At 46.9% G+C, this 25,049-nt stretch overlaps 2 protein-coding genes and 1 long non-coding RNA gene across 6 annotated transcripts in view; 2 read left to right on the top strand and 1 right to left on the bottom strand.

The window, feature by feature from the left end:
- Positions 1-25,049, bottom strand: part of LOC133262769 (uncharacterized) — a 294,205-nt gene that overhangs the window by 137,144 nt on the left and 132,012 nt on the right. The window lies entirely within an intron of this gene.
- DCAF7 (DDB1 and CUL4 associated factor 7) lies at positions 157-17,290 on the top strand. The gene is made up of 7 exons (XM_061442276.1): positions 157-522; positions 7,398-7,556; positions 7,922-8,033; positions 9,060-9,178; positions 9,719-9,928; positions 10,486-10,603; positions 10,992-17,290. The coding sequence occupies exons 1-7, from the start codon at positions 385-387 to the stop codon at positions 11,162-11,164; spliced, it is 1,029 nt and encodes a 342-aa protein (XP_061298260.1). The 5' UTR covers positions 157-384; the 3' UTR covers positions 11,165-17,290.
- The window catches only part of MAP3K3 (mitogen-activated protein kinase kinase kinase 3), a 37,736-nt gene continuing 36,037 nt past the window's right edge, over positions 23,351-25,049 (top strand). For all 4 annotated transcript variants that reach the window (XR_009741400.1, XM_061442218.1, XM_061442219.1 and 1 more), the window contains exon 1: positions 23,351-23,508. Coding sequence is in view for 3 of the 4 variants with exons in the window: in XM_061442218.1 (XP_061298202.1) it covers positions 23,505-23,508 (4 nt within the window). In the remaining variant the exon portion in view is untranslated. The remainder of the gene's footprint in view (positions 23,509-25,049) is intronic.

The following is a 25,049-nucleotide window of genomic DNA, read 5'->3' as shown; positions in this document are numbered from 1 at the left end:
TGAAGGGCAAGACCACCAATAGAAAGCCAAAGAGGGCCAAACGGACGGGTGAATTAGCCAATAGTCGCCCGAGACTCTAAATGGCAGCCAATCCTCGCGCAGGGGGCGGGGCTTCCCTCGTGGCTTCCGTTCCCGTTGTGTGAGGGGCCGAGTCCCGCACGGCCTCCGCGCTGCTCCCGCCGCCGCCGGGGTCCGGAGCCTGGGGGCGCGGCGCCGAGCTGCGGCCTCCCCCGCTCCCTGCCCGGCCTCCCCGCGCCCCTGCCCGCTCCCACGGCCCGCTCCCGTCAGCCGGGCCCATTGCTCCCCGCCGAGCCCGGTCCCGCCTCGGCTCAGCCCGCTGCCCCCCTCAGCCCCGCCGCTGCCCGGGACCCCCTCGGCCGAGCCATGTCGCTGCACGGGAAGCGGAAGGAGATCTACAAGTATGAGGCGCCTTGGACCGTGTACGCCATGAACTGGAGCGTCCGGCCGGACAAGAGGTTCCGTCTGGCGCTGGGGAGCTTCGTGGAGGAGTATAACAACAAGGTGGGCAGCGGGCCCGGCTCTGCTGGCAGCGGGGCTGGGGCAGAGGGAAGGGAAGGGGAGGAAAGGCCGACACTTTTATCCCATGGGCCCCTCACTGCCACAGAGACATTGAGGTGCTGGAGAGGGGTCAACGGAGCTGGTGCAGGGCCTGGAGGACAGGTGTGATGGGGAAGGGCTGAGGGACCTGGGGGTTCAGGCTGGAGAAGAGAAGGCTCAGGAGGGGACCTGATCGCTGCCTACAACTGCCTGAGAGGAGGATGGAGCCAGGAGGGGCTGGGCTCTGCTCCCAAGGAACAAGGGATGGGACAAGAGGAACCGGCCTCAAGCTGCACCAGGGCAGGTTTAGATGGAGCTGAGGAACAATTCCTGCCCCAGAGGGTGCTCAGGCATTGGAACAGGCTGCCCAGGGCAGGGCTGCAGTCACCGGCCCTGCAAGGGTTCACACAGCGTGGAGACGAGGCCTCAGTGCCATGGGGCAGTGGTGGCCTTGGCAGTGTTGGGAACGGTTGGACTGGGTGAGCTTAAAGGGCTTTTCGAACCTGGCTGATTCTGTATTCCCTTGAAGGGCAGGATGCTGGCCTAGATTCAGACTGGTTTCCTTCCTGCGAGTCCTCAGCTGATGGGAGACAGGATCTGGGATGGGAAGAGCCATGGGTGCTGCTGCTGAGGAAGGGCCCTTTGCTGGAGCGTGCCTGTTTTTTTGTCAGTGTAAAGGATAGTTTGTGGCCAGGACTGAAGTTTGCTCATGTACAAGTGTCTGTGTTGGAAATCTCTGCTGTTCTCATGATACTTTCTTGCTGTCAAGACTTCTGTGTGATAACTTCTTTTCATAAGTATCTAAACCATGTTCACTGATCACTCAATACCTTTGCTTTGCTCATAGAACAACGGTGTAATGAGGCATGAGATTATATCTTCATTGTTTCCATGCCAGATATAAGTGGAGAACTTTATGTTGAGATTGAGACTAATAGAGACTACATGTTCAGCTCTCCAAACACGTGCAGTCATTTTTTACCAGATTTTAATGTGCTGGTCTGGTGTAAGGAGTTCATCTAGATAAGAGGGATGAGGAAAAGGCCATAGCTATAGAGCATCCTGAAGTCTGTGTGAAACTAAAGGTTTTGCAACTACAGTTTTGTCTGTGGGTAGCATATGTGCATTGTAGCTTTGTCAGGAGGTTGTGAAAAATCATGTCAGAAGGTTGGTATTGGGGATTACTGAGCTTTGTGCAGGATATAATGAGAGGGAGTGAGGGAACTGCCTAGGTGACACCTTACAGTACTTACATTACAGCGCTTGCAGCAGTGCATGATCCATGTGCGGAGCACTTTGTACCTCAGGCAGGATGAGTTGGCTGTGGATGAGTTGTCCCCTTCCATTGGGAGTGCTGCTGGGAAGAGGCAGGTCCTGCAGCTTGAGAACTGAATTTGTTTAAAGCCCAACTTGGAAATGGTTTTGGAGTGTGTACTCTGAGAAGCCCAAACAACAAACTTGCCAACAGGTTGCTTGTTTAGAGGTTGTAGAAGTGGTTCATCTAGGGGTATGTGTTTATGTTTGCCTTTACCTCCTTAAGTTTGGCCCATTCCCTGGGGTTGCTCTCAATGACAGCGTGGTCAGGTCTTCTTTCCAGTTCAGGCTTCACATGGAAAGAGGTTGAGTCAGCCCCTCTCTTTTCTGCCCTTTACACTCACAGCTGTTGCAGACAGAAGGCAGGTAGGATGATGTAAATCACTGCTGTCTGTGAATGTTCCCCTCTGAACTTCAGGACTAACTATTCTGGTGACTTCAGTCCACATAAGCACCACATGCTCTTGAGTTTTACGTGGTGTAAAGAGCTGGAAGGTAATGAGACCGAGGGAATGCCAGTCTGGATTCTGCTGCTATAGAAATAAAGATGGGGTGTGATTGAAAACTAAACTTGACCAATAAATGTGGTGAAACCTTCACTTTGCTGAGATGGTTTGCTGTGTCTCTGCTATTTCAGAGTTGTTTTTTCTTTTGGGGTGGATTTTTGTCTGTCTGTGTGTGTGGTTTTCTTTGGTGCTTTTTGTAGTGCTCTCCGGTACAGCCTTCCACTGCAGAAGGGTAATTACAAGTGTTGTTAATGCTTCAAATATTGATGTTGTCCCCTTTACTTTTTGCTCCAGATGGGGAACTCCTGGACAGGTACTCTGTGGTTGTGTTGGGTGTACACTGGGTGTAAACTCTTTCAGCTCCAGCTTTTGTCAGTGGTATAAGTAAGGGAAGGGGAAGTTGTCCTGTGTTAAGTGGTCCATAACCTTGTGCTGCGAAGGGTGTGGAGCAGTTGGGTTTATAGCCTGACTTCTGGGGTAAGTAGAAGTCAAAGATTTTTACAGGGTATGTGTGAAACTTTTGTCCTCCTGCATGATTTGCCCTTCCCAGTTGAGATGTTTTATATTGCCAGCTTCTGACATCAGAATACACTTACAGGTGCAGCTGGCGCTAATTAAAAGGATAATGAAAACTCAGTTTCAGTTCAGCTTTCTCTTTGCACTTACAATCTTTTGAGGTTTCTGACAATCTCCAGGCATCTCTGTTCCTCATGTTGCAATGGTTTGTTCCAAAGGCTTTCTCCCTTATCCTTAGTGTGTTAAAAAAAGCCAAGAGTCTGGAATAGCCGTTCTAGCTTGCTTAAAATCTATCATATAGGTGACTGTACCTTTTTCCTTATTACTCTTCTAGTTTAGGGCTTCTTTTAAGAAGGCTTTAATGCACCAAGTGTTGCAGCAGCAGCCCTCACTGTGAGGGAATTACAGTGAAAGGAAGAGGAGAGATTCTTGTCTCATTTGTCGCTGTGATTTTCTGTTCCTGTAGAAATTACCAGAGCTTGAAATACTTGTGTTACGTATGTGAAATGCCTGTTTACATCTCTCTTTTATGGAGAACTTGGATTTATTGACTGCCAAACCTTAATTTACTGCTATCCCCAATTCCCAGACACTTCTAAGCTCTGTCAGCCCCCACACTAACAGGCTCTTAGCATACCAAAAGCTGGTTGCCAGGAACTGCTTGAACCCCAAAGGAGTTTTGTTTCAGCTCGTACACCTTTGCTGATAAATCACTGGTACAAGAGAGATGACTTGCTCTGCTTGGAAGAACTAAAATTATTTCAGGTAATGTTTCCTGAATTTCTGGGATTAGGAAACTGCTGTCAGCCTTCAGAACAGCTCGAGGGTCACTGTAATGGGAGGGAGCAGAGCTGTTCATAAATGTCCCTGGTAATGCTGTTCCACAGACTCCTGACTGTGGCTTCATGGGTTCATGGAAAACATCAGGAAAGGCTGGTTTGGGGATCTATCTGCAAGGCAAAACCGGAGTCCAGTTTAGAAAGCAGTAGAGGATGGTGCTGTACACTGCTCCTCCCGCACCGAAGCACTGTTGTGACCGTGTGCTTCCCACCTTTTCCTGAGCAGTGCCTCAAATCAAGAGGGTTCAGGGTGGTTGGTTTACCAGAGGGTCATTGTTTTCTGTCATGCAAAGAAAACTTGATTGCATGTTGAAGATGAATTGGTGCAGTGAGATCTTTCTGATTGTACCTGACCCTAAAAGAATGTAGTTACTAATTAGATTAAAGTGATATAGTTAAATAAAGTAATTTGAACTCGCTTCACTGTTCCTCAAAGCACACAAGAAAAAGCAGCAAGCTGTTATACTGTGCATTGTGTAATTCTGTGTCCAGTTCTTTTGGATCATGTTGAAGAGAGATGTCATCCTTTTAGAAGTTAAGGAATGCTGATGAAATGATTTCTTTACTCAGTTGCACACTTGCAATTAAACCTAATGACAACCCAGGTCCATTTTTAGCATATCTTAATGTATTGGAGAAACATTAAATATTTAGGATTTCTGGCTACTGTCGCAGTGTAATTGCAAAACTAATGGAGATGGAACATAGTGGTCCTCATTTTGCCACTGGAATGAGTTGCAGGTAGGTGCAGAATGGTTCAAATCATATCCAGACTGACGGTTACTTTGCTGTTAGTATCCCCTCACTCTTACCTGGGCTGGACTTCATGCAGCAGCACATCTTGCCTCGCTTGCAGGAGAGAGTGGCAGGGCTCTAATATAATTAAGCATCCTGAAACTAATTCCGTCTCCTCATGCTCAACCTGCACAAGAGAATAAATAGAGGGATTCTGTAACTGCTGTATGTGATCAAGTCCAAAGAGAGGAGTCATACCTTTGAATATGCTGAGTTAAGAAAGAATAGAGCTTCTCAAGCAGTATTTTCTGCTCCTGCTCCTGTCTCTGGGCAGGCCAGTGCCTCCTGCTCGGAGCTGTCACAGGCTGCTGCCAGTGTCAGACACCTGATCTGCAGCTCTTGCCCAGTGGTGTTAGTGCAAGTTTGGTTCTCCAAACCGGCCTACATCTGCAAACATCCCAGATCACAAAGATACTGGGTTGTCACAGAGTTGAGGGGTTAAACGTGGAGGTGCAGTGCAGGAAGATGAGCATTCACAGCAATGGAAGTGGATCCTTTGCTGTTCGAGACTGGCTTCTGGTTCTGAGTATGTTGATTGCTTGTACTGAGCTGCAACCAGCAGAAGCAAAGCAAACGAAATGCTTAGAGGTCGTTTGTCTTCTGATCCTGCCCTTGCCATGTGATTTTCTATCTCCAAGGACAATTTGCTTCCTTTGTAAAATCGGCTTAGTAGTTGTGATCCCTAAAGGAGTTTGAAAGCTCTGTGTCAGTCACTGCAGGACACTAGGAGATTCTTAACTGATTCATGCCAGAGTGTAAAGTGCAATAAGGAGTAGCTGTAATAGAATGTGAGGCAGACAAATAACACAGTTTCTAGAAGCATCCCATAGGGTCTTTTAGGGCTTGTTATGGGGTGGAAAGGACTTGTGACAGGGGCAAGGTTTGCATTTGTTAGGAGCATGTCTAAATGGGCTCCTAACTGCTAATGTTATATAGTTTAAGATCCACTGAAGCATTTGTTGGTTTGCTATTATGTAGAAAACAATAGGGCAGATCGAGTTTAAATGTGTAGTTTATTAACCAAATTGGTTATCCCACAATATTCAGGATTTTTCCAGATAAACATCTTAGACAAAATCCATTAAGCCACTCTTCCCAGGAGGAAGCTGCTGTGTGGAAAGTATTAGGAAGTTCCTACCATGAGCAGCTTACAAACACATTGTAGTGAGCTGTCCCCACGATGTTTGTGTTTGAGCAGCATTGAACACAGTGGGGCTTTCATCCTGTGGTCACTGCTAGGTTAAACACATCCTCCCAGCACTATATTGTTCTCTGAACACTTTGACATGTCAATATTTTTCTAATAACATCATGTCTAGGACTTCAAGCATTACTTCAGGTGTTGTCATGACCAAGCTATGTGGAGATAGTTTCTTGTTTATTCTGTCTTGCATTACTCTGGTGTGATTTAGCCTTTCCCCTGTCCCATTACTGTGCGAGAAACCTAACTTGGAATTCGGTCACCAAGAATCCTTCAGTAGATCTGCTCTCTTGGCCTTTTCACACAAAACATTGGGATAATGATGGAAATCTTTGAGCTTTCCAGTTCTGTTTTTAGGTCTGAATTCTGTTTTGCTTTCTGATTCACTGATGTGATTAATCTGTATCTTAATTTCATGCAGTTGTGACAGAACATTTTAGGTAATGGGATGCTGAAAACAGCTTGATTAATTAGCTGACAGGATCTGTCACAATCTGCAGGGTTATGGCCAAGAATTCCATGATATGGGCTTTAATTGTGGGTGGTTGTCGTGCAAACTGCAGCTCCTCCTGCTCTCTGAAAATGACATTGCCAGCATCAGCTCAGTTAAAGATGAGTTGCAATAATGTTTGTGCAGTTTAAGCCTGTGATTTGAACTAGGCTTTGCAATGTGGAAAAGAGAAGGGTGGTCTTTAATCCTTTAGGATTGGATTTTGCTTCATATGAGATCATCTCTTCAAAGTTAAGCACTGTGTGGATGATGTGGACTTCACTTGGCTTAACATGCCCCAGCTTGGAAGCAAAGCTTTAATGATTTCTCATTCCATTGGCATGATGGGACTTTTATATTGTCCTTGAGGTTACAGAAGGTGTCTTTCTGAAATACATACTCAGCTACAGGTTGGGCAGAGAAGAGATTCAGAGCAGCCCTGCAGAGAAAGACTTGGGAGTGTTGGTTGATGAGAAACTGAACATGAGCCGGCTTCAGTGTGTGCTTACAGCCCAGAAAGCAACCGGATCCTGGGCCGCATCAAAAGGAGCGTGACCAGCAGGTCCAAGGAGGTGATCCTGCCCCTCTGCTCTGCTCTCATGAGACCTCACTTGGAGCATTGTGTGCAGTTCTGGTGTCCTCAACATAAAAAGGACATGGAACTGTTGGAACAAGTCCAGAGGAGGCCACGAGGATGATCAGGGGACTGGAGCACCTCCTGTATGAAGACAGGCTGGGGAAGTTGGGGCTGTTCAGCCTGGAGAAGAGAAGCTGCGTGGAGACCTCAGAGCAGCTTCCAGTGTCTGAAGGGGGCCTATAGGGATGCTGGGGAGGGACTGTTCGTTAGGGACTGCAGTGACAGGACAAGGGGTAACGGGTCAAAACTGAAACAGGGGAAGTTTAGATTGGATCTAAGGAGGAAATTCTTTCCTGTGAGGGTGGTGAGGCACTGGAATGGGTTGCCCAGGGAGGTTGTGAATGCTCCATCCCTGGCAGTGTTCAGGACCAGGTTGGACGAGGCCTTGGGTGCCATGGTTTAGTGGGAGGTGTCCCTGCCCATGGCAGGGGGGTTGGAACTGGATGATCTTAAGGTCCTTTCCAACCCTAAGACTCTATAATGCTGTAGTTATAAATGAGAGCTTTGATAAAATGCTTTCTTTGAATATGGCTTCTTACAGGTGCAGCTTGTGGGTTTGGATGAAGAGAGCTCAGAATTCATTTGCAGGAACACCTTTGACCACCCCTACCCTACCACCAAGCTTATGTGGATCCCAGACACCAAGGGAGTATATCCAGACCTGCTGGCAACTAGTGGTGACTATCTGCGAGTGTGGAGAGTGAGTAAATCCTCCCTAGGAGAAGATGAACCATGGTATTTGTTGGGTCTTGATCTCATTTCCACTTGAGAGCAGATTTCTTGAAGTGAGTTACTTTCCTTCCAGGGTGTCTTGCCCTTGCTACAGTATTAAGGCATAAAATCAAGTCCGAGCACTTGATGATTTGTTTCCTTAATTGCAATAAATGTGCTAAATATGAAGATTATAGGAGAAGTGGAGTTATCGTGGTAGTTGCTTTAGTGAAGATAGAGATGGTGATTGTGTTTTCCAGAGCTTTAGGATTAACACCTTATGTTTTGGGAGGTCCAAGTGGAACAGGTTGTGTGATGTGGATGTTTAAATTGGATGTTTCACTTTCTCTCAAGGTGGGTGAAACAGAGACCCGGCTGGAGTGTTTGCTGAACAACAACAAGAACTCTGATTTCTGTGCTCCACTCACATCATTTGACTGGAATGAAGTGGATCCTTATCTTCTAGGTGAGACTGACAAAACACTACGTGTTTGGCATGGAAAAGCCACGCTTCTGAGTTCAGTCTGGTGAAGTCTGGGCTGTGACTGGCTGCTGTTTCATTGCATGTCCCATGGTTAATCTGATAACTACCTACTGGACAAACTTCTGCATCATAAAGCTGCATCATTGTGCAGCTCATGGAGACTTTCTGCACTGAAAGGTGTCCTGTTCAATGCAGAATAAGTTGGTTAAGTTGGATTAGGCATGTTCCTGATTTGCAGATAGGGAGGCTTACTCTTCAGGGTACGTAAGCTGCTGTTGTGGTGTTAAGTACTGATGTACTTTCAGTGTGTTCTGGAGTGGATAGAAAGCTGTGTACCAAGCTTTGTCTTTTGTGAAGCCATTTCAGCAGCAGGAGTCAAGCCAAGGGCCCTTAATTCAGTTGGAGGAGGGGGCTGAATGCTTAAGGTTTAATTATAGCCTATGGGACAAATTGTGAATCCTAGATGCCTGATCCAGCAGAGGTTTGTTTCCCAGAAGAGTACAGCCATTTATGTCAGGGGGATTTGCCCAGAGATTAACAGTGATAATATGTCTTAGTAATTATTTACTACATGATTTATTTTTTTGTGTGTTGCATCTCTCATCTCTTAAGAGCTTTACTGCTCCCCCCACCTTCAGCCCACAGGAACAACCAATTAATAATCACACAGTATTGCAACACTGATTGAATTTTGCTTTTGACATGCACATGAGACTTAGAGGATGGGAAAGCTCATCTCAGAGTTCCATCAGGTTTCTGAATAGATGGAAGTAGACATGAGCTATTTACACTTTATTCCTGTGTGCAAGACTATTTCTGCAGCTAAAAGGTCTGGGTCATTTAAATGCATGGTAAGCTCTTGGCTGTTTGACATTCCTGATTTCAGTCGTGTGTTGTTCTTGTAGCTATTTCCATCTGTAGATGGTGGAGGGTATTACATTAATCCAGTAAGTGATTAAATACTTTGTGATCATATTAATTTTGATAATGACGTGTTTTTTGTTTCAGGTACATCTAGTATTGACACAACCTGCACTATTTGGGGTCTGGAGACAGGACAGGTTCTGGGAAGAGTAAATCTGGTCTCCGGCCATGTGAAAACCCAGCTTATTGCACATGACAAAGAGGTGACAGGGCTTTTTCTGATGATTTATATTACATACTTTTGAAGTGGTAGAAAAGGAGCAGAACTTTTCTGTTTTCCCCCTTTTTCTTGAAAGATCTAATGATCCAAAAAGGTAATTTATCTAGGATTAAGTTACACAGTTTTGAGTACTACCAAACTCATTAAAACTCTACTATTGGCTATCGAAACTACTCTAGTTACTCATTGCAGGATCTGGACTTAAATGCTTGTTTTATTATGCTATGCCCCTGAATCATAGAATCCCAGACTGGGTTGGAAGGGACCTTAAAGCTCATCCAGTTCCAACGCCCTGCCGTGGGGCAGGGTTCCACTAGCACGGGTTCCTCCAAGGCCCATCCAGCCTATCCTTCGTCCTCCTTTTGGCAAGTGAAATCACTAAAACTTGCTAGGAACATCAAGTACTTTACCTATTATGTCCCAGCTAGGCCTGCTGTCCATAGATAACATCCTTTTTGGTGTGAAGAAGAAGGCAGTGTGCTCACTAAAGCCGAGGTTTTCTTTCTGCCCTGTCACCAAACAGGTCTATGACATTGCCTTCAGCCGGGCAGGCGGCGGCAGAGACATGTTTGCTTCAGTCGGTGCAGATGGCTCGGTGAGGATGTTTGATCTCCGTCATCTGGAGCACAGCACCATCATTTATGAGGACCCACAGCACCATCCACTGCTGCGTCTCTGCTGGAATAAGCAGGATCCCAACTATCTTGCTACAATGGCCATGGATGGTATGGAGGTAAGGTGGCAGCTCATCCTCTTTGGGTGCTGTGGTTTCTTGGTGCTGCTTAGTTGTCAGCTCTTTAGAGGGCAGTGTCAGTACCTGAGCTGGAGTATGATTATGCACCAGTTCTTCATGCACTAACTTTAATTTGAGAATTAACTTTGGCATTGTAAACTTGAAGATCTCTCTGGCCCATGTATTTTAAGCTGATGTTTAAGAGGGGTCTGTGAGCCAGTTGAGCAATAACTTCCACACAGAATCTTGCCTGCAGGTGTTTCAGTCACCTTGTTCTGAGTTCAACATACAGGGCAGGGTATCTTCATTTGTCAGGTGTGCTGCTTCAGGGAGGCACAGTGACTTTGCCCTTGTGTATCCTGCAGTCTCTCTCTGAGGTCTGACTCCTTTTGAGACATCTGGCACATTGACCACGGTGAAGTGATTCTTTGAGAGCAGTGTTTGCTTCCCAACCACATCCTTTAGGAAAGGATGTGTTTATAGCCTTAGCTCAAAATATTTGGTTTTCTGAAGAAACAAATGCAGGTTCCTAATTTGGTTGGGTTTTGTTTCTGAAGGTTGTGATTCTGGATGTCAGAGTTCCCTGCACTCCTGTTGCCAGGTTAAACAACCACAGAGCATGTGTAAATGGAATTGCTTGGGCACCTCATTCATCCTGCCACATTTGCACAGCTGGTAAGTGTGATCCCTACCCAGCTGCATTGGTGAATCCCTGAGTGTCTTTCAGTGCTATGAGGTGAGCACTTAGCAGCTGATTGTGTGGTAGCAAAGCCCAGTGCCCAAACTGGGCATCTGCTTTAGCTAAGCTAGAGTATCTTAATGTTCCTTAGCTTTTTGCAGTCTAGTTCTTTAATGTTTTCAGTTGAAAGGAGTTCCACTGATCGCTTGGTTTTCAACTCTGTCCTGGGTAATGTATAATGATCCAAGTTGATTGTGTTGGACCGTAGTTGTATCTCCAGACTACAAAAGCTCTATCCTGTCTTAACTTCCTGGACTACGTGCCTGTCAGTAGCCATGTATGGAGATCTTTGGTTGCATTTCCAATTTTCTCTTCCATTTGCAGCGGATGACCATCAGGCTCTCATCTGGGATATCCAGCAAATGCCTCGTGCCATTGAGGACCCTATCTTGGCCTATACAGCAGAGGGAGAAATCAACAATGTACAGTGGGCATCAACTCAGCCAGACTGGATAGCTATCTGCTACAACAACTGCCTGGAGATCTTGAGGGTGTAACATTACTGCTTCATGCCACAGTGAGGCAGGGCTGTATAACTACCCCTCCCCTCTAAAGTAAGAACAACGCAAGTCAAGTGGCCAGTATCTGTGTTGCTTTGCATCTACTGTTACAAGGAACTGTTACAAGAATCAATGGCAGGTTTCTCCTGTCTCTCCAAGACTCTAAAATGCAGAGACGTGCTGAGCCTCTTGGACCTTCTGGGTTCTGGTTTCCTTCTTTTTCCCCCTCAGTTAAAGTTCTGTATATTTGTTTGACTGTATTAAGAAGCTTGCAGGCTTTTAAGTTGCAGCATATGTCCATGTGTGTGTCAGCCAGCTGAGGTAGCACATCAACTAGTTTAATAGATGCAGGTGCAAAACAAGGTGTGTGGAGGGGAAGACACTGATGTTAACAGCCACCTTGGCAGGAATCTGTAGCATTCCTGTTGTTGCTGCCTCTAAACTGTTGAAACATTTGTATGTTTTTTATATATTGGGCTATAACTTTCTATTGAGTAAGGTGGTTTTTTTTTTCCTCCCTAATTCTTACTTTTGATATGTGATCCATTTCCATATGCCCAAAGCAGGATCTGTTCCTTGACACAACACTGCAGGCTCCCTGGCAGTAAAGGCCTGCCAGAATTAACTGTTGCCTTGGCTCTTATACCTGGTGAGCTGGGCAGAATTTCCTGGTGCTGTGAAGTACAAGTACTTGTTGCACAACTTCTTTACACTTCTCTGATGCTAGAGGCAGTTGTTACTATGGTAGGCCTTATTTTTAACTTATAACTGGATTTGTGTGTATCCTGCACTTGTGGTAGCTGACAGAATGGTTATAGGTTTCAGGAAGAAGATACGTGCATGATTTAAGCTCCCAGGAGGTAAACTGCTCCTGGCAAAATGTGATTTGTAATGGACTTGGGATTGAGACTTCCAATCAAATGATTTCCCTTCGGAAGACTTCCTATCTAAACCAAAATAAAATGGTTTCACACTTTGTAGCTTGCTTGATTGGCAAATGATCTGAGCAAGATTTTGGGCTTAGCTTGTACCTTGGGCTGTATTCCTGGGAGTTCTTGAGAGGACTGCAAAGCAATCTTCCTTTCCAAAGTGTATTTGTTCTGTACTGTCAAGTCTTGTTGAATGAGGGAGATGAGTCAGAAGAGCTGGTCTGCTCTCGAGATAAAAGCTGTTTCTCTGAAAGAAATTATTCCCTAATGCAATGCACAAAGATAGATGTCGAAGGAAAGAAAGCACCACTGAGGCTAAGGTTTGGCACTTGTCACCCTCATAGCTTTGGGGGATGTGCCCAAGGGCTTCTGTTTCAGTTTTGAAGAGTGAATCACTCTACAATAACACTTTTCAATCAAAGCTGAGGGGGTTAGGCAAGATAAAAGTCATCGCTGAAGTCTTAATGTAATGTGGCTACTCAGATGGATGCTCTGCAGTACTGTCCCAGTGAAGACATGCCAGGCATAGCTGGTCTGGGAGGTTATTCCAGCTGAGTCTTGATGTAAATGTCAGAACTGATCAAAGTTCTTTCCACCTAGTGAGTATTCACGTGCAATTGGAGGCAGCAGGACACTGGCAAATGTGGCTCTTGGCAGTTTGTGCAGGAAAGGCAAGTTGGGAATGTGATTGCAGTGAAACAGTGAAGCTGACACTGAAAGTACTGTCAAACAGAGAACAGAATCAGAGGAGTTTCATCACTCTGGACATACAGCAATACTCTTCTACAGGCTGCTTCTCAATGTGGAGCTCAGGAAAGCACTGCCTGGCTTTGAATTTGATAGGATTTCAGTAGGGACAGCTTTATTCTGTCACTCTTTTTACTATCAGAGAACCAAGAGACTCTCACACAGTTCAGGCTCATGTTTTGTCAATGCCATTCTGTGTTTGGTTGTGGGATACTTGATAGAAAGCTTGATTTGACTTGAAGGTCAGTTTTTTCTTACTAGCAGCAGTGCTATGAGTCCCATAGATCTGATCTAAATGTCAGACCAGTGTTAGCTGAATGATAGGGTACCACTTATTACAATAACACTTCATCTTAAGCTGGCAAATACTTGTGCAGAACGAAGTGAAGAGGAAGATTTCCTTAATAGAGGCACTTAATGGCATTCACAGCTTTAGATACTCATTTACAAATCTGTACTTGTCATGTACTGTTTAATTATGAACGGTAGGCATAATATGCTGTGTTACTAAGAGGGAACTACCTGTAGTTTTAATACTTTCTGTAGTCCCCTTTATACTTCAAAGCCATCTTGTATCGATGGCATGAGTAAAAGATGGTACATCTGTGGCTCACCTTAAAAATGCAGCTTTTACAGCTGCAGAGCTGTGCTTTAAAAAAGACAAAAGACAGTTTAAAGTCACTAAAAGACTCCATAGGCTATATTAAATGGCAAAGGCAGTTTATTCCTAGAGGAATACAATCTATTATACTAAGATAAGGGAGCATGTATAAGAGAGCTAATAGCCTAACAGCTCAGGTAGCTTTTGCTACTGTTGGAAAACAATTCTGTTATGAACTTGATGAGTGTCAGTTCTTCCATCCATAAAACTGCTTAAAGTTATCTGTGGAACTTGGAAACCTGTTGCAAACTTGTCAAAGACAAGCGAAGGCATCTTGTAGGCTCCAGTGGGTTCTAAATAAAGCCTGAATCCTGTTTGTTTAGCCAGTTGGGGTACCTTCTGGATCCACAACATATTGCTTTGGGCATAATCCATTGTCATTCTTCATATGAAATTACATTTGAAATCACTGGAGGCTGGTTTAGAACACGGAAATGCTCCTTAAAATAGCTTCTTTTCAAAGGAGTCACTTGAAAGGTTAATGACTGAAAAGACATGAAAATCCTCATGGGTGAGATGTTCTGTAGTGCAAATGGCACTTCCAGATAGAGAAGGAAGTGAGAGGCTTTGGTGCCCTTTTGCCAGCACCTGCTGACACAGAGGCAGGAAACTCATGGTCTGCCTCCTGCTTCAAGTTTGTTTGCAAGATAAAATAAGCCCCTGAGCCTTGTCACTGTAGTCTGTGATTCAGAAGGTACAGTTTTTGTCATGTTTTGCATGCTTAACAATGATGTTGAGTGTAAAGGCCCTATAAGCATTAGTTTTGTCCAGGAGTTTACTGCACAAGCAGAGGATGCAGAGCAACTGCTTTCACATGCTTCCTATCCCTTGAGTACAAAGTAACATGCAGGGAAAAGTGAGCATCAGTGAGGTTAGCAAAGCAGAACATCACATGCTATTGTTGGTATAGGCAAGACTGATTTTGGGGCAGAAAGATACAGACTTATGTAGTTCTGTATCACTTCTCCAGTCGATTAATTCCAGATCCTAAGCTAATGTTTGGTGGTTATATTCTGTTTTAAACCAAGTTCTCTTGGTTTAAACAGAATGTAGATTCCTGCTTATATATTGGCCCTCAACCAGGAGATCTTGATCGTGTAAAACTCATTAGTAAGGTGAAAACAAGGTGGCTGGCACATTAGTGCAGAGGGTGCCAGCTCTGTTAATTCTCTAAATGAAATGGGCTATGGGAGGTTGCATCTCTAGGAAATGTACTGCATGCAGGGATTTAAAAGGCAAGGATCTGAGTGCTCTGACAATCTATTTAGAAAGAAAACAAAGTGGTTTCAAAGAATGATGCAAAAGGAGACTGGATAATACAGGTTGTTCCTTATGGAACCTTGAAATGTACTGAACGGGGGAGGCATTGCCTCTCATAAGTCAAACTTAATGATCCTTTCAAAACTTAGCTGCAAGTACTCTCCTGAATGTTCTGGATAATAGTAAAAAGATCTATTTTTGCCTGGTGTTGCAATGAGAAAGCTGCATCAGTCTCCCCTGCAGATCACTGCATGCCAGAGCCTAGGTGAGGGGAGGAGTCCCATAGCTTAGAATTCACAGATGCTGTTGTGCTTGTTTTAAATGTAAATGAAGAAAGCTGAGTGTGTCTGGTTTGTTCTCTTGCAGATGGCACTTTATCAAGTATATTTTTGGTGAGATTAGGAGGGGAGTCGTCTTTTCCTCAGCCCTTTTATGGTAGGCATTTGTCTGTGTGTTGTATGAAACGTTAAACACCACGGTCACCAAAACCCTAAACTGGCTGTGGTGGTTGTGGACCCTCTTTTGGTTCCACTGAACACCAAAACTGAGCACTTGACAATGCTGTTAATGTGAAACTGAAGCTCTGTATTGAGACTGCCACAACCAACCCAAGCAGCCTCGTGCTGGTTGTTACCCACAGAGTCCCTTTTGCTGAGGACCTTGATGGTGTTTTGAGTCTTCTGCCATCCAAACAGGATGGCAGAAGTTGGTTGTGTAAAGATGTAGCTGGATTCTTTGCTTAACTTATTTTTGTGATAGACAAACTGCAGCTGCTGTCTGTAAAGTCTAACCTAAACTCTGGAACTTGTCCTTTCTTTCTCAGTGGTATTTAAACTCTTTCAGGCCATCCTGAAAAGGATGAACAGCAGCAAGGGTAAGCTCTTGGCTCAATAGATTGCACAGTTCCATCAAGGTACTGAAGGGTTTAGTCTTCCCACTGCTTACTGGTCCTGCCACCCCAAATCCTGGCTATAGTACCCCATCAGTTAACACATTCTCTATGATACATGTTTCCTGCTTTCTAGCAGTATTCCAGAGCAGGCCTGTGCTTATGGTACAATGAACGTGAAAAGGAAGTGTCCAAAATCAGCTCTGGAATGAGCAATGGCCCCGCTTCTCTTGATCTTTGCAGAGAATCCAAGGAATCAGTTGTATGTGGCACTTACTGAGCACTTTCTCACACTTACTTGGAGATGCAGCTGCATTCCCCCTGCTTACCTGAGAACAGTCAGGAATGTCTGGTTTTCAAGGACATTGAGAGGACTGTAGCATGCCCATGGCTCCTCTCTTTAAAGGGAAGACATCCCCAGTACTGATCAGCACCTTTCACCAGCACTAAAACCTGGTAAATATAGAATGCAGCTGAATCCCAGTCACTCACTAGTGATTCATGGCAGTCTCCAGAGGCAAAGGCACCTGTGAGTCTGGCTTGCTGCTGCCCCATTCCAGATGATCCCTTTGCCAAGTATCCCAGTGGCCTGTTGTGCAGCCTCTGATACTTGGCATCAAACTAGAATCCCCATCATCATAAAAGCAATGTACAAAGTTACCCACGTGGCTTCCATCAAGTTGATTTCTGGTCAGAAAATGTAACCAAGAGAAGAAATAAGCTGTTTCCTGAAGAAAATGCTGTGGCCATGAGCAGCTGCAAGCCCATGTTCCAGCTGTCATCCCTTGGAGTTTGCTTTCCTGCTTGCAAGACATGCGACTCACCAGTCCCCTCGGATAGAGATGAGGATGAGTCTGTGGAACCTGAGCAGGGGCAGAAATGCAAGAGGCAGAGAATGAGTGAGTCTGGTCCAGCTGAGAAGCTTTTCTTTTCCTTTGACACCCTGGTAAATATGAATTCTGCAATCTACTGCTTAAAGGAACCTTTTCTTTTGTTAGCCTTGGGTTGGTCGCAGTGCCCAACGTAGCTGAAACCTGTTGCACCGAAGCATTTTTGTTCCCAGTAGTCAAGTAGATGTTCACTTTTCTGTGTGTTTTCCCTTCTGCTCTTCCCACTCACCGTCCCGTTGTGGTAATTTCCTGAAGGTGTAATATTTGTAGCATGATTGTACAAGCATCCATAGGCGATTCCTGACATCTTGTTCTCACTAAACTATGTTAAAGCAATAGTAGTTCTACTTCTGTCCTCCTTTTCTCCACGTTCCCTATTGAGATTTGTAACTCTGCTGCTGTCCTAGAGGAATCCTAGTATCCTGCTATTCAACAGACCTATGTTGTTGACATGGATAACTGCAGTGTCCCTATATTCCTTTATTTTTATGGAGAAAATACAAAACCCAGTTTTGTTACAATGGATTTTAACACCTGAATCATGGAACCATGTTGTTGAAACCTTAAATTTAAACGCAACTTTCTGAAATGGCTTGGACGTTGCATCCTTTTATGCTCTTTCCTGCTTCCTATGTAGTTCGATTCCGGTTTTTTAACCTCCTTTCTAAGTTTCAGCCTCCTGTGTATTAGGTACAGTATTTTCTGCCTTTCATACTTTGTAATAAAAATGGAACATTTGTAGATCGACTGCAGTTCACTGTGTGGTGATCCTGGGATCCATTGGGATGAGCAGGGAGGGACACAAGCTTCTTCCCTTCTGAGTGAAGCTTATTGCTGTCAAGGGGAGGGCCATTGCTTTATCCTGTCTCTGCTGACATGTATTGATGTCTCATCCTAAACACCCAAACTGGATCGTTGTGGTTCCTCCGAGTTGCAAGTTACTCCCAACAATTGTGTTGTTAGGAGCCCAGTCACAGCAGAGCTGTGATGGGATGGTTAGTGCATGTAGACTTCAAATGTGGGGTCCCTGTGTGGGAGTGGGGTTTGTGCTTATGATTTGCATCGTGCTTGTTCCCTGAACAGCAAACAGTAATTCCCTGCCTGTTGTTAAGATGAACCCAAATAATTGGTCTCTGAGGCTTTCTTGAGTGAATTGAAGACAAAGCAATTAGGTGCTGATTTAGCTTCTAAGACTCTTCTGTGTCCAGGTAAGCTCTCTTCAAGGGTGTTTTCTTTACAGGCTAAGTCACTGGTGTCATCACAACTGGGACCTAGAGGGGAATAGAGTGGCAGAACTTGGAGATTTGGGGTTCCCTTAGACCTTGGTGTGCAGGACTGATGCCTTCAGTCAGTATTTAGATGAACTCCAGTGCAGCTGAGCTGTTGTCTGGCAACACTGAATTCCTCTCTAACTCTTTGTGTACAAGCTTTGAAATCAAAGCTGCTTAAGCTTCATGACCACAGTGGAAAGAGTTGCCTGTGAGGATGCTATGGTGGTTTTTAATCTATATATGGACTTTGTTCTCGTGGTCCTTATTTGGAAAAGATGCTTTCCTTCTAAGTATTGTTTGTCTTTTACCATAGAGATGTATTTACATCCTCCTAGATACTGCATCCTCCTGGATAGTTTGTTTTCCCTGGATCTGTGCTTTGGATCTCTCTGAAGGAGCTTTCTCAGCTTCCACTCCAGTGAAAGAAGGCAACTTTGGAGCTGCAAAAAGGAGCTGGTAGACAGTCTGTTGCTCGTCTCATCTATTGGCGGGGGGGGACGACGACAAGTGCCATAAAAGCCTGGAGAGGAGTATGGGTAGAAAAGGAGATGAGGAAAAAGTATTGAGGAGCAGCTGATCTCTGGCTGACTTGCTCTAATGGCAGCTGTAAGTGAAAAGCGCATGGTCACTGATCAGTAAGTGCCTTGAAAACAGTGGAAATGAAAGAAAACCTCTATGGGAACAGAATATACTCTGCATAGAGGCAGAGAAACAGTGGTATCTGAGGTGTCTGGGGGTCTGTGACTGTAACAAGCATTTAATTGTGTGCCTTTTACTTAGTGCTGCTCTATAAACAGTCCAGGCTGCCAACTCAGAAGGAAGGAATGATCTAAAAGCATGTAACATCTCTAACATCCTTCCTCCTCTTCCTTCTCTTTAGGTTTGCCCATTCCAACAGAACGGCTCCTGGTTCTTAACCAGTTTCTGAGCCCCCTCTGCTGGAGCACTCTCAGCAGCAGGACAGGAGCAGTGGAACAGGACAGGAGCAGTGGAACAGGACAGGAGCAGTGGAACAGGACAGGAGCAGTGGAACAGGACAGGAGCAGTGGAACAGGACAGGAGCAGTGGAACAGGACAGGAACAGCACAGGTACTACAGCAGCTCTACAGAGGCTGGGCAAAGGTGCTCCAGGCAGGCTCTAAGGAGCTTCCCGTGGTTGATGGATGCTGCTGGAGGTGAGGTAAGGTTTGGCTTGCCACCCTGCCCTGCAGTTGGATGATGATGTTGGGTTTCCATTCACTTTGCTTTCAAAGCTGCGAGCACAACAAGAAAGCATCAGCAGCATCAGAACTGCCTGAAATGGCTGAGATTGCTCTTCCCTCAGGTCTGCAGCAAAGAGTGCAGAACCCTTTCATCATCCTTTGAAGATTTACAGGTTTCTCCTCCTCCTCTCCTTCAATTTATTAGTTCTTTTCAGTGCTTCTGCTCAGTGTCTCTGCCTGTGGAGCCTGAGATGTAGAATAAGGAAGTCTTGGTATGGGACAAGGCACAGCATGGAGACTGCTCAGCTCCCCAGGAAGGATGTGTCTACCTAAACAAAAAGGGCCACGGGAAGGAAAGAAGAACTAGTACATCTGACAGCAAGGAGAGGCTCCTGAGTCACACAGGTACACTGCAGACATGGAAACACTCCCCAAAGAGAAAATAAGGTGATAAAGAGACTGGGGAAAGATGCTAGGAGTTAAATCCTATTACACAGGAAGTCTGGAACTTTGAACAAGTCTGGCTCTCTGTGCAATGCCCTTTAAATCCCTAACAGGGATTACATGTCCTTTCCATGCTGCGTGATGGGCCTCTGTAAAAGTTCCCTTAAACTAAATGGGCTGACTGTAGAAATGCAGGAGTTCCTGGAGAGGTGAGGGAATGGCTTTACCCTTGATTTGATGTTAAATGGCCTCAAACAATCTGAAGAGCTTCAAGCTGAAGAGTTGCTGTTAACAGGAATGAAGCTTCTCTTCTGCAAAGCTGCAGCTGTGAAAGGATGTGGGCAACGGGGGTGGAAACCCACAGGGTTATCAGTTTGTGCTGGAACGTTCTGGGTAAAACCTGATTCACATCACTTTGATGCACAAAATGAGCAGCATCAAGTAGACAATAAAGGCCTGCTTGAATTGCTCTTTCCTGTTTTCCTCAACTTACACCAAATAGGGGCATCTCTTTTGGTAGATACTTTAATTCCAGTTCAGGAAAGGTGTATCCACTTGTCAGGGGAATAAAAGGCAAGAAGAGTCTACACTGGTCCCCAAAAGGCTTAATGAGATAGTGTTGTGATAATGTGTGTGAAATGGCAATAGAACCACAAACTGGCATCTAAAAAAAGCTGATTTAGACATCGAGACATCTCCACTCTGCCCACGTGAGACCCCACTTGCGGCTCTGTGTGCACTTCTGGGGTCCTCAGTATAAGAAGGACATGAAGCTGTTGCAGCAAGGCTAGAGGAGGCCACAAGGACAAGCAGGGGCTGGAGGAGCTCCTGTATGGAGCCAGGCTGAGAACATTGGGGCTGCTCAGCTTGGAGAAGAGAAGCTGTGTGGAGATCTCACAGCAGCTTCCAGTGTCTGAAGGGGGGCTACAACGATGCTGGAGAGGGACTTTTCATAGGGACTGGAGTGATAGGACAAGGGGTGATGGGTTAAAACTGAAATAGGGAAAATTCAGGTTAGATCTAAGGCAGAAGCTCTTCCCTGTGAGGGTGCTGAGGCGCTGGCACAGGGATGCCCCATCCCTGGCAGTGTTCAAGGCCAGGTTGGACCCAGGGGCTTGGAGCAAGCTGCTCCAGTGGAAGGTGTCCCTGCCTGTGGCAGGGGGTTGGAACTGGATGACCTTTAAGGACCCTTCAACCCAAACCATTCCTTGATGAGGTTTGATAGGTGCGTCAAGCAATGAACTGTTAAGAATAAATCACTCTATTTTCAATTTGAAAAAGGAGAGGCAAAAATCTTCAGTGCGATCCAGACACCCTGGGCACTTGGAGATGGAAGGAACATGTGTGACCAGCGTGGCTGTCATCCTTCCATCTGCTGGGAGCTCCTGCTCACTTTCACAAGCTGTCTGACACCTTTTGGACTCACCTAAACCAAGCTTCTACACAAGGGAAGTGCTGTCCATCTCATTCAGCAGGACTTCAGCTGAGAATGGTATGTGCAAACTGGAAGACAGGCAAAAAAAAATCCCAGCTGGTGAGGTGACAATGGAGTGTTTTGACATCAGGGCTGGTGCAGTGGGGAATTAATACCAAGTTTCTCCAGTTCTGGTCCCACGAGTAATCTCACTTAAAGCCTTTTTCTAATGACCTTGGCACAAAAAGCGTGTGTGATAATTAAATGTGGTGCTGAACAAAAGTGGAATATCTTAGAGGATCGATGCCTTTGAAGAGTGAGAAATAAGAGATGAGATGAGATGCAGCAGTAGAAAGTGCAAGGCTGTGATTTTAGCCAGAAGGAGAAAACTGTGAAGGATGCTGAGAGTTTTCCTGCATCTTGGAAATGAGTGAGGAAAAGAAGCTGGGATTTAATAGCTGATAAAGGATAGTGATGAGCCATTGTGAAGCTGGGAAAAAGCACGGAGAAAAGCTGGTCCAAGAGCAGCTCTGTGTGCTGTCATACAAGAGAGAGGAATTCAGATTGGAACGGGGGGGAAACCTGCTCTAGTGGAAGGTGTCCCTGCCTGTGGCAGGGGGCTGGAACTGAATGAGCTTTAAGGTCCCTTCAACCCAAACCAGTCTGGGATTCTCTGATTATGAAGAGAGAGTGAATTACTTGTGTATTACAATTATGTGATTATCTTGATGTACTTAAAGTACCAGAGAAGAAGGAAGGATTATTCAAGTAAAAGGATAATCTTGGCATGAAAACAAATGGCTGTAAACTGGCCACAAAAATGGGATTGAATACACAGGAAAGCTGCAAATACTTTTCTAGCACCAGAGCAATAAGCCAGCATTAAAAAAAAGAGAAGCCAAAGTCAAAATACTAGCAGCATCAGTCTGGTTTGGGAGTTTCAAGCTGGAATCTCTGGAAGTCATCTAGTCCAACCCTCTGCTCGAAGCAGGCCACCTTCAGTGTTCAGTTGTTGGCTGTGTTCACAGCTGCTTGCTCTAGAGAGACCTCATCCTTTGATCTAAGCATTGCATTACACATCTTTGTGACTACCTACTATGACATTGTGAGATCTTGTTATTATCCCATGTACTCAATGAGATCACAGATAGTGTTGTCATGCTTTGGCCAAGTCCCAACTTCCTCCTGCTCTGTGGGCTTTGGATTCCTGCGCTTGCCCACCCTTTTGAGCCATTTCCAACGTAGCATTCTTCTTTGTGTGCCTTACCCAGTCGATGTAACCTCTTTGCCATTGCAGCTGCATTGCCCATGAGCAAAACCCACTTAAAACCTAATGCATTTGCTGCTATATATGGTTGCCAGATTGAAAAGCAGCTGCTAAAACATCTGCTGGAGGTGGGTTTCCCAGCAGCAGGGTGCCTACTGCAATGCCAGGGAAGGAGGGCTGTGCTTCTCTATGAGAAACCAGACTGCTGCTGTCCCTTTGGCAGCAAATATGCTGTAACAACCTCATAAAGTGGGGGACCTGTGGTGGCAACCGGATCTTTCATTAGAGGAGCTGGTAGAGAAGAGCATCACCCAGCATCCATGGCAAGAGATGTTACAAGTTATTACCTAACTCTTTACTTTTGAAACTAAAAGACTCCTGCTTTCAGTGTCTTTTCGGCTTTTTAACATTCTTGGGTTTGGGGTTTTGGCTGGGGTTTGGTTAGTTCTTTCCCCGTCTTAAAACAAAGTGGTTTTAAAGCAACAATTAAGCTCTACTTAGGAGAGCAAAACAACGGGGTCAGTGTGCACAGGGTGCATTTCCTCCTCCCGGCCACTTTGTCCACCCAGAACAGTGGCTTAGGGGAGACCTGGTTTGGGGCTGCACAGGACGCTGATGTTTGGGAACAGGTAGGGAAGGACGAGGTGGTGGGATGTGCCCTGTTGAGGGTGACGGACAGGGATGATGCTGGCTCCTGGCTGCTCGCAGGAGGGGGCGGGCTCTAGGACCCGGGCGGGCTCTAGGACCCGGGCGGGCTCTAGGACCCGGGCGGGCTCTAGGACCCGGGCGGGCTCTAGGACCCGGGCGGGCTCTAGGACCCGGGCGGGCTCTAGGACCCGGGCGGGCTCTAGGACCCGGGCGGGCTCTAGGACCCAGCCGTCACTTTGATTGGCAGCACGCTGAGGGCGGGGCTAACCCACGAGCGAAACGGGCCCCTGTCATTGGCGGGCGTCTCGGCGGGCGTCGCTGCTGTTCGCACGCCCATTGGCCGGGTGGTGCGTCTCGTTGGGCGCGGATTGGCGGGCGGCGGCGGGTCGGCCCCTGTGATTGGCAGGCGGCGGCGGGTGCGCGGCGGCCGCCGAGCGGTTTGTTTTGCTCGCGGCCCGGGCGCCCTGTGGCGGCGGCGGCGGGGAGCGACCGGGAGCGGCCGAGCCCCCGCCCCGCACACCCCGCTCCGCCGCCGCGGCGGCCCCCGGTGGGAGCGCGGCCGCCGGAAGCAGCAGGCGGCGGCGGCGCGGGCCTGGGAATGTGGCGGCCGCTCTGAGCCCTCCCCTTCGGCCCGGCCGCCATGGAGCCGCGGCGGTGACAGCCCCGCACCTCAGCGCGCCGCCGCCCGCCGGCCGCGGGCCCGCCGCCCGCAGACATGGGTGAGAGCCGCCGTAGGGCTGAGGGGCGGGCGGGGGGGTCCGCGGCGGGGGGCAGCGGGCCAGGCCCCGGCGGGCAGGGGGCGACCCGCGGCCTTGGATCGTCCGTCGGGATGCGGCCTCCGGCGGGGCCGTGGGGACGGGCCCGGCGGTTGCGGTGGCTCCGCGGCCCCGGGTGGCTGCAGAGCGCAGCGGCGGAGGCCGCTCGCTGTGGGTATCGTCCCGTCCGTGTGGTGCCAGGGGGCGCGGGGAGCCGCGCAGCAGCGCTGCAGCCGGCCGGAGCCGTGGGGCAGGGTGCGGGGTGAAGGGGGTTTTGCAGCCTCCAGCATCGGGGATGGGAATTTATGTGCTTAAACTTAATAGGGGTTAGTGTTCCTGCGGTGTTAACTGCACCCTGAGAGTGTCAGAACAGGGGGTTTCTCTCTGAGGTTGCCGTTGAGCTCTCATTTACCACACAACCCAGTCAGTAATGCATACAAGCAAGCAAAGGAGTCAGAGGAGCCCTGTTTCAGGAGTAAAACGTTGCTATCAGATGTTGCCATGAGTGAATGGAGCAATTAATCCTGTTGCCCGCTATACCCCACATAAAGAACGGCTTAGAGAGGGCTTTTTGAGTTGTCTGGATCCTTTTTCAGTTTAAAGAAGGGTCTGCTGTACTAGAATGAAGAATATAATTGCTCTAAAGCAGGACTTACTCCTGTTTGCATGTTGGCAAGGGAGTTAGTACTGCTGTCCTAAGTGGAGCTGCGGGGCTTTGTGGGTTACAACTTCAATGTTTATTCCCTACAACTAAGCTTTCAGAGGCTGGCCTTCCTTAGTCTTGTGTCTATAGTTCTTATACTGTCAATCCATAAAACATTGGGTTGCTCAAAGCAAAAGTCCACCAACTTCATCTCCTCTGTTTTTGTAAGTGCAACAAGCACATCCAGATCCATCAGTAGGCTTCTCCCTTGGAAAGTGCTGAATCTGCGTCCCCTATAAAGCAACCAGGTGGTACAGAAGCTCAGAATAGTTGAGAAGGAAGAGGTTGGATTTCCATGGAAGTGTTTTCCAGCTGCACGCACATGACTCCTGCTAGGAAAGGTCTGAATTCATTAAGCATTGTGATCAGATAAATGAATAATACTGCATAAGAGGCTGGATTGCACTTGGCTTCTCTCCCATCTTGTTTTCCATCAGCTGGGCTGAAAGCCCCCCGGGATGGGCAGCAGTGGGATCCTGCCATTGCAGTTTGTCATCACTCCTTCGGTGCAGCTCTGGGTCGCTGGGAGCAGTTCCCTGTCCCTTTGCTGCAGGGGTTGTGACTGAGGTTTATTTCCCTACAGAGAGCTCCTTTGGCAGCATTTAAAGCGCAGGCGCTTGCTTCTGATTCCAAGAAATCCATTTCTGGGCAGCGGAGGGGAGCGCGGTGCTCGCTGTGCGGCAGGCCCGGAGTCGTTCCCTCGCTCTGCTCTCTTTTCCTGCCTGTGTCACTTCCTTCCCTTGGCTCTCACATGCACCCAGAGCTGAGCTCCCAGCTCCCGGCTTCACAGCAGCAGTGACAC

Source organism: Pezoporus flaviventris, unplaced genomic scaffold (assembly GCF_033815535.1).
Source record: "Pezoporus flaviventris isolate CSIRO_AGI_PZ_B2104156 unplaced genomic scaffold, CSIRO_AGI_Pfla_v1 ptg000223l, whole genome shotgun sequence".
In the NCBI taxonomy this organism is placed as follows: domain Eukaryota; kingdom Metazoa; phylum Chordata; class Aves; order Psittaciformes; family Psittacidae; genus Pezoporus; species Pezoporus flaviventris.
The sequence above is the reverse complement of the archived record's forward strand: the minus strand, read 5'-3'. Positions and strand labels throughout refer to the sequence as shown.

Coding starts and splice junctions, on each gene's coding strand:
- DCAF7 (XM_061442276.1), top strand. CDS start 385: ATGTCGCTGCACGGGAAGCGGAAGGAGATCTACAAGTATGAGGCGCCT. Junction 7,557..7,921: donor ACTATCTGCGAGTGTGGAGA/GTGAGTAAATCC, acceptor CTTTCTCTCAAG/GTGGGTGAAACAGAGACCCG. Junction 8,034..9,059: donor AGTGGATCCTTATCTTCTAG/GTGAGACTGACA, acceptor TTTTTGTTTCAG/GTACATCTAGTATTGACACA.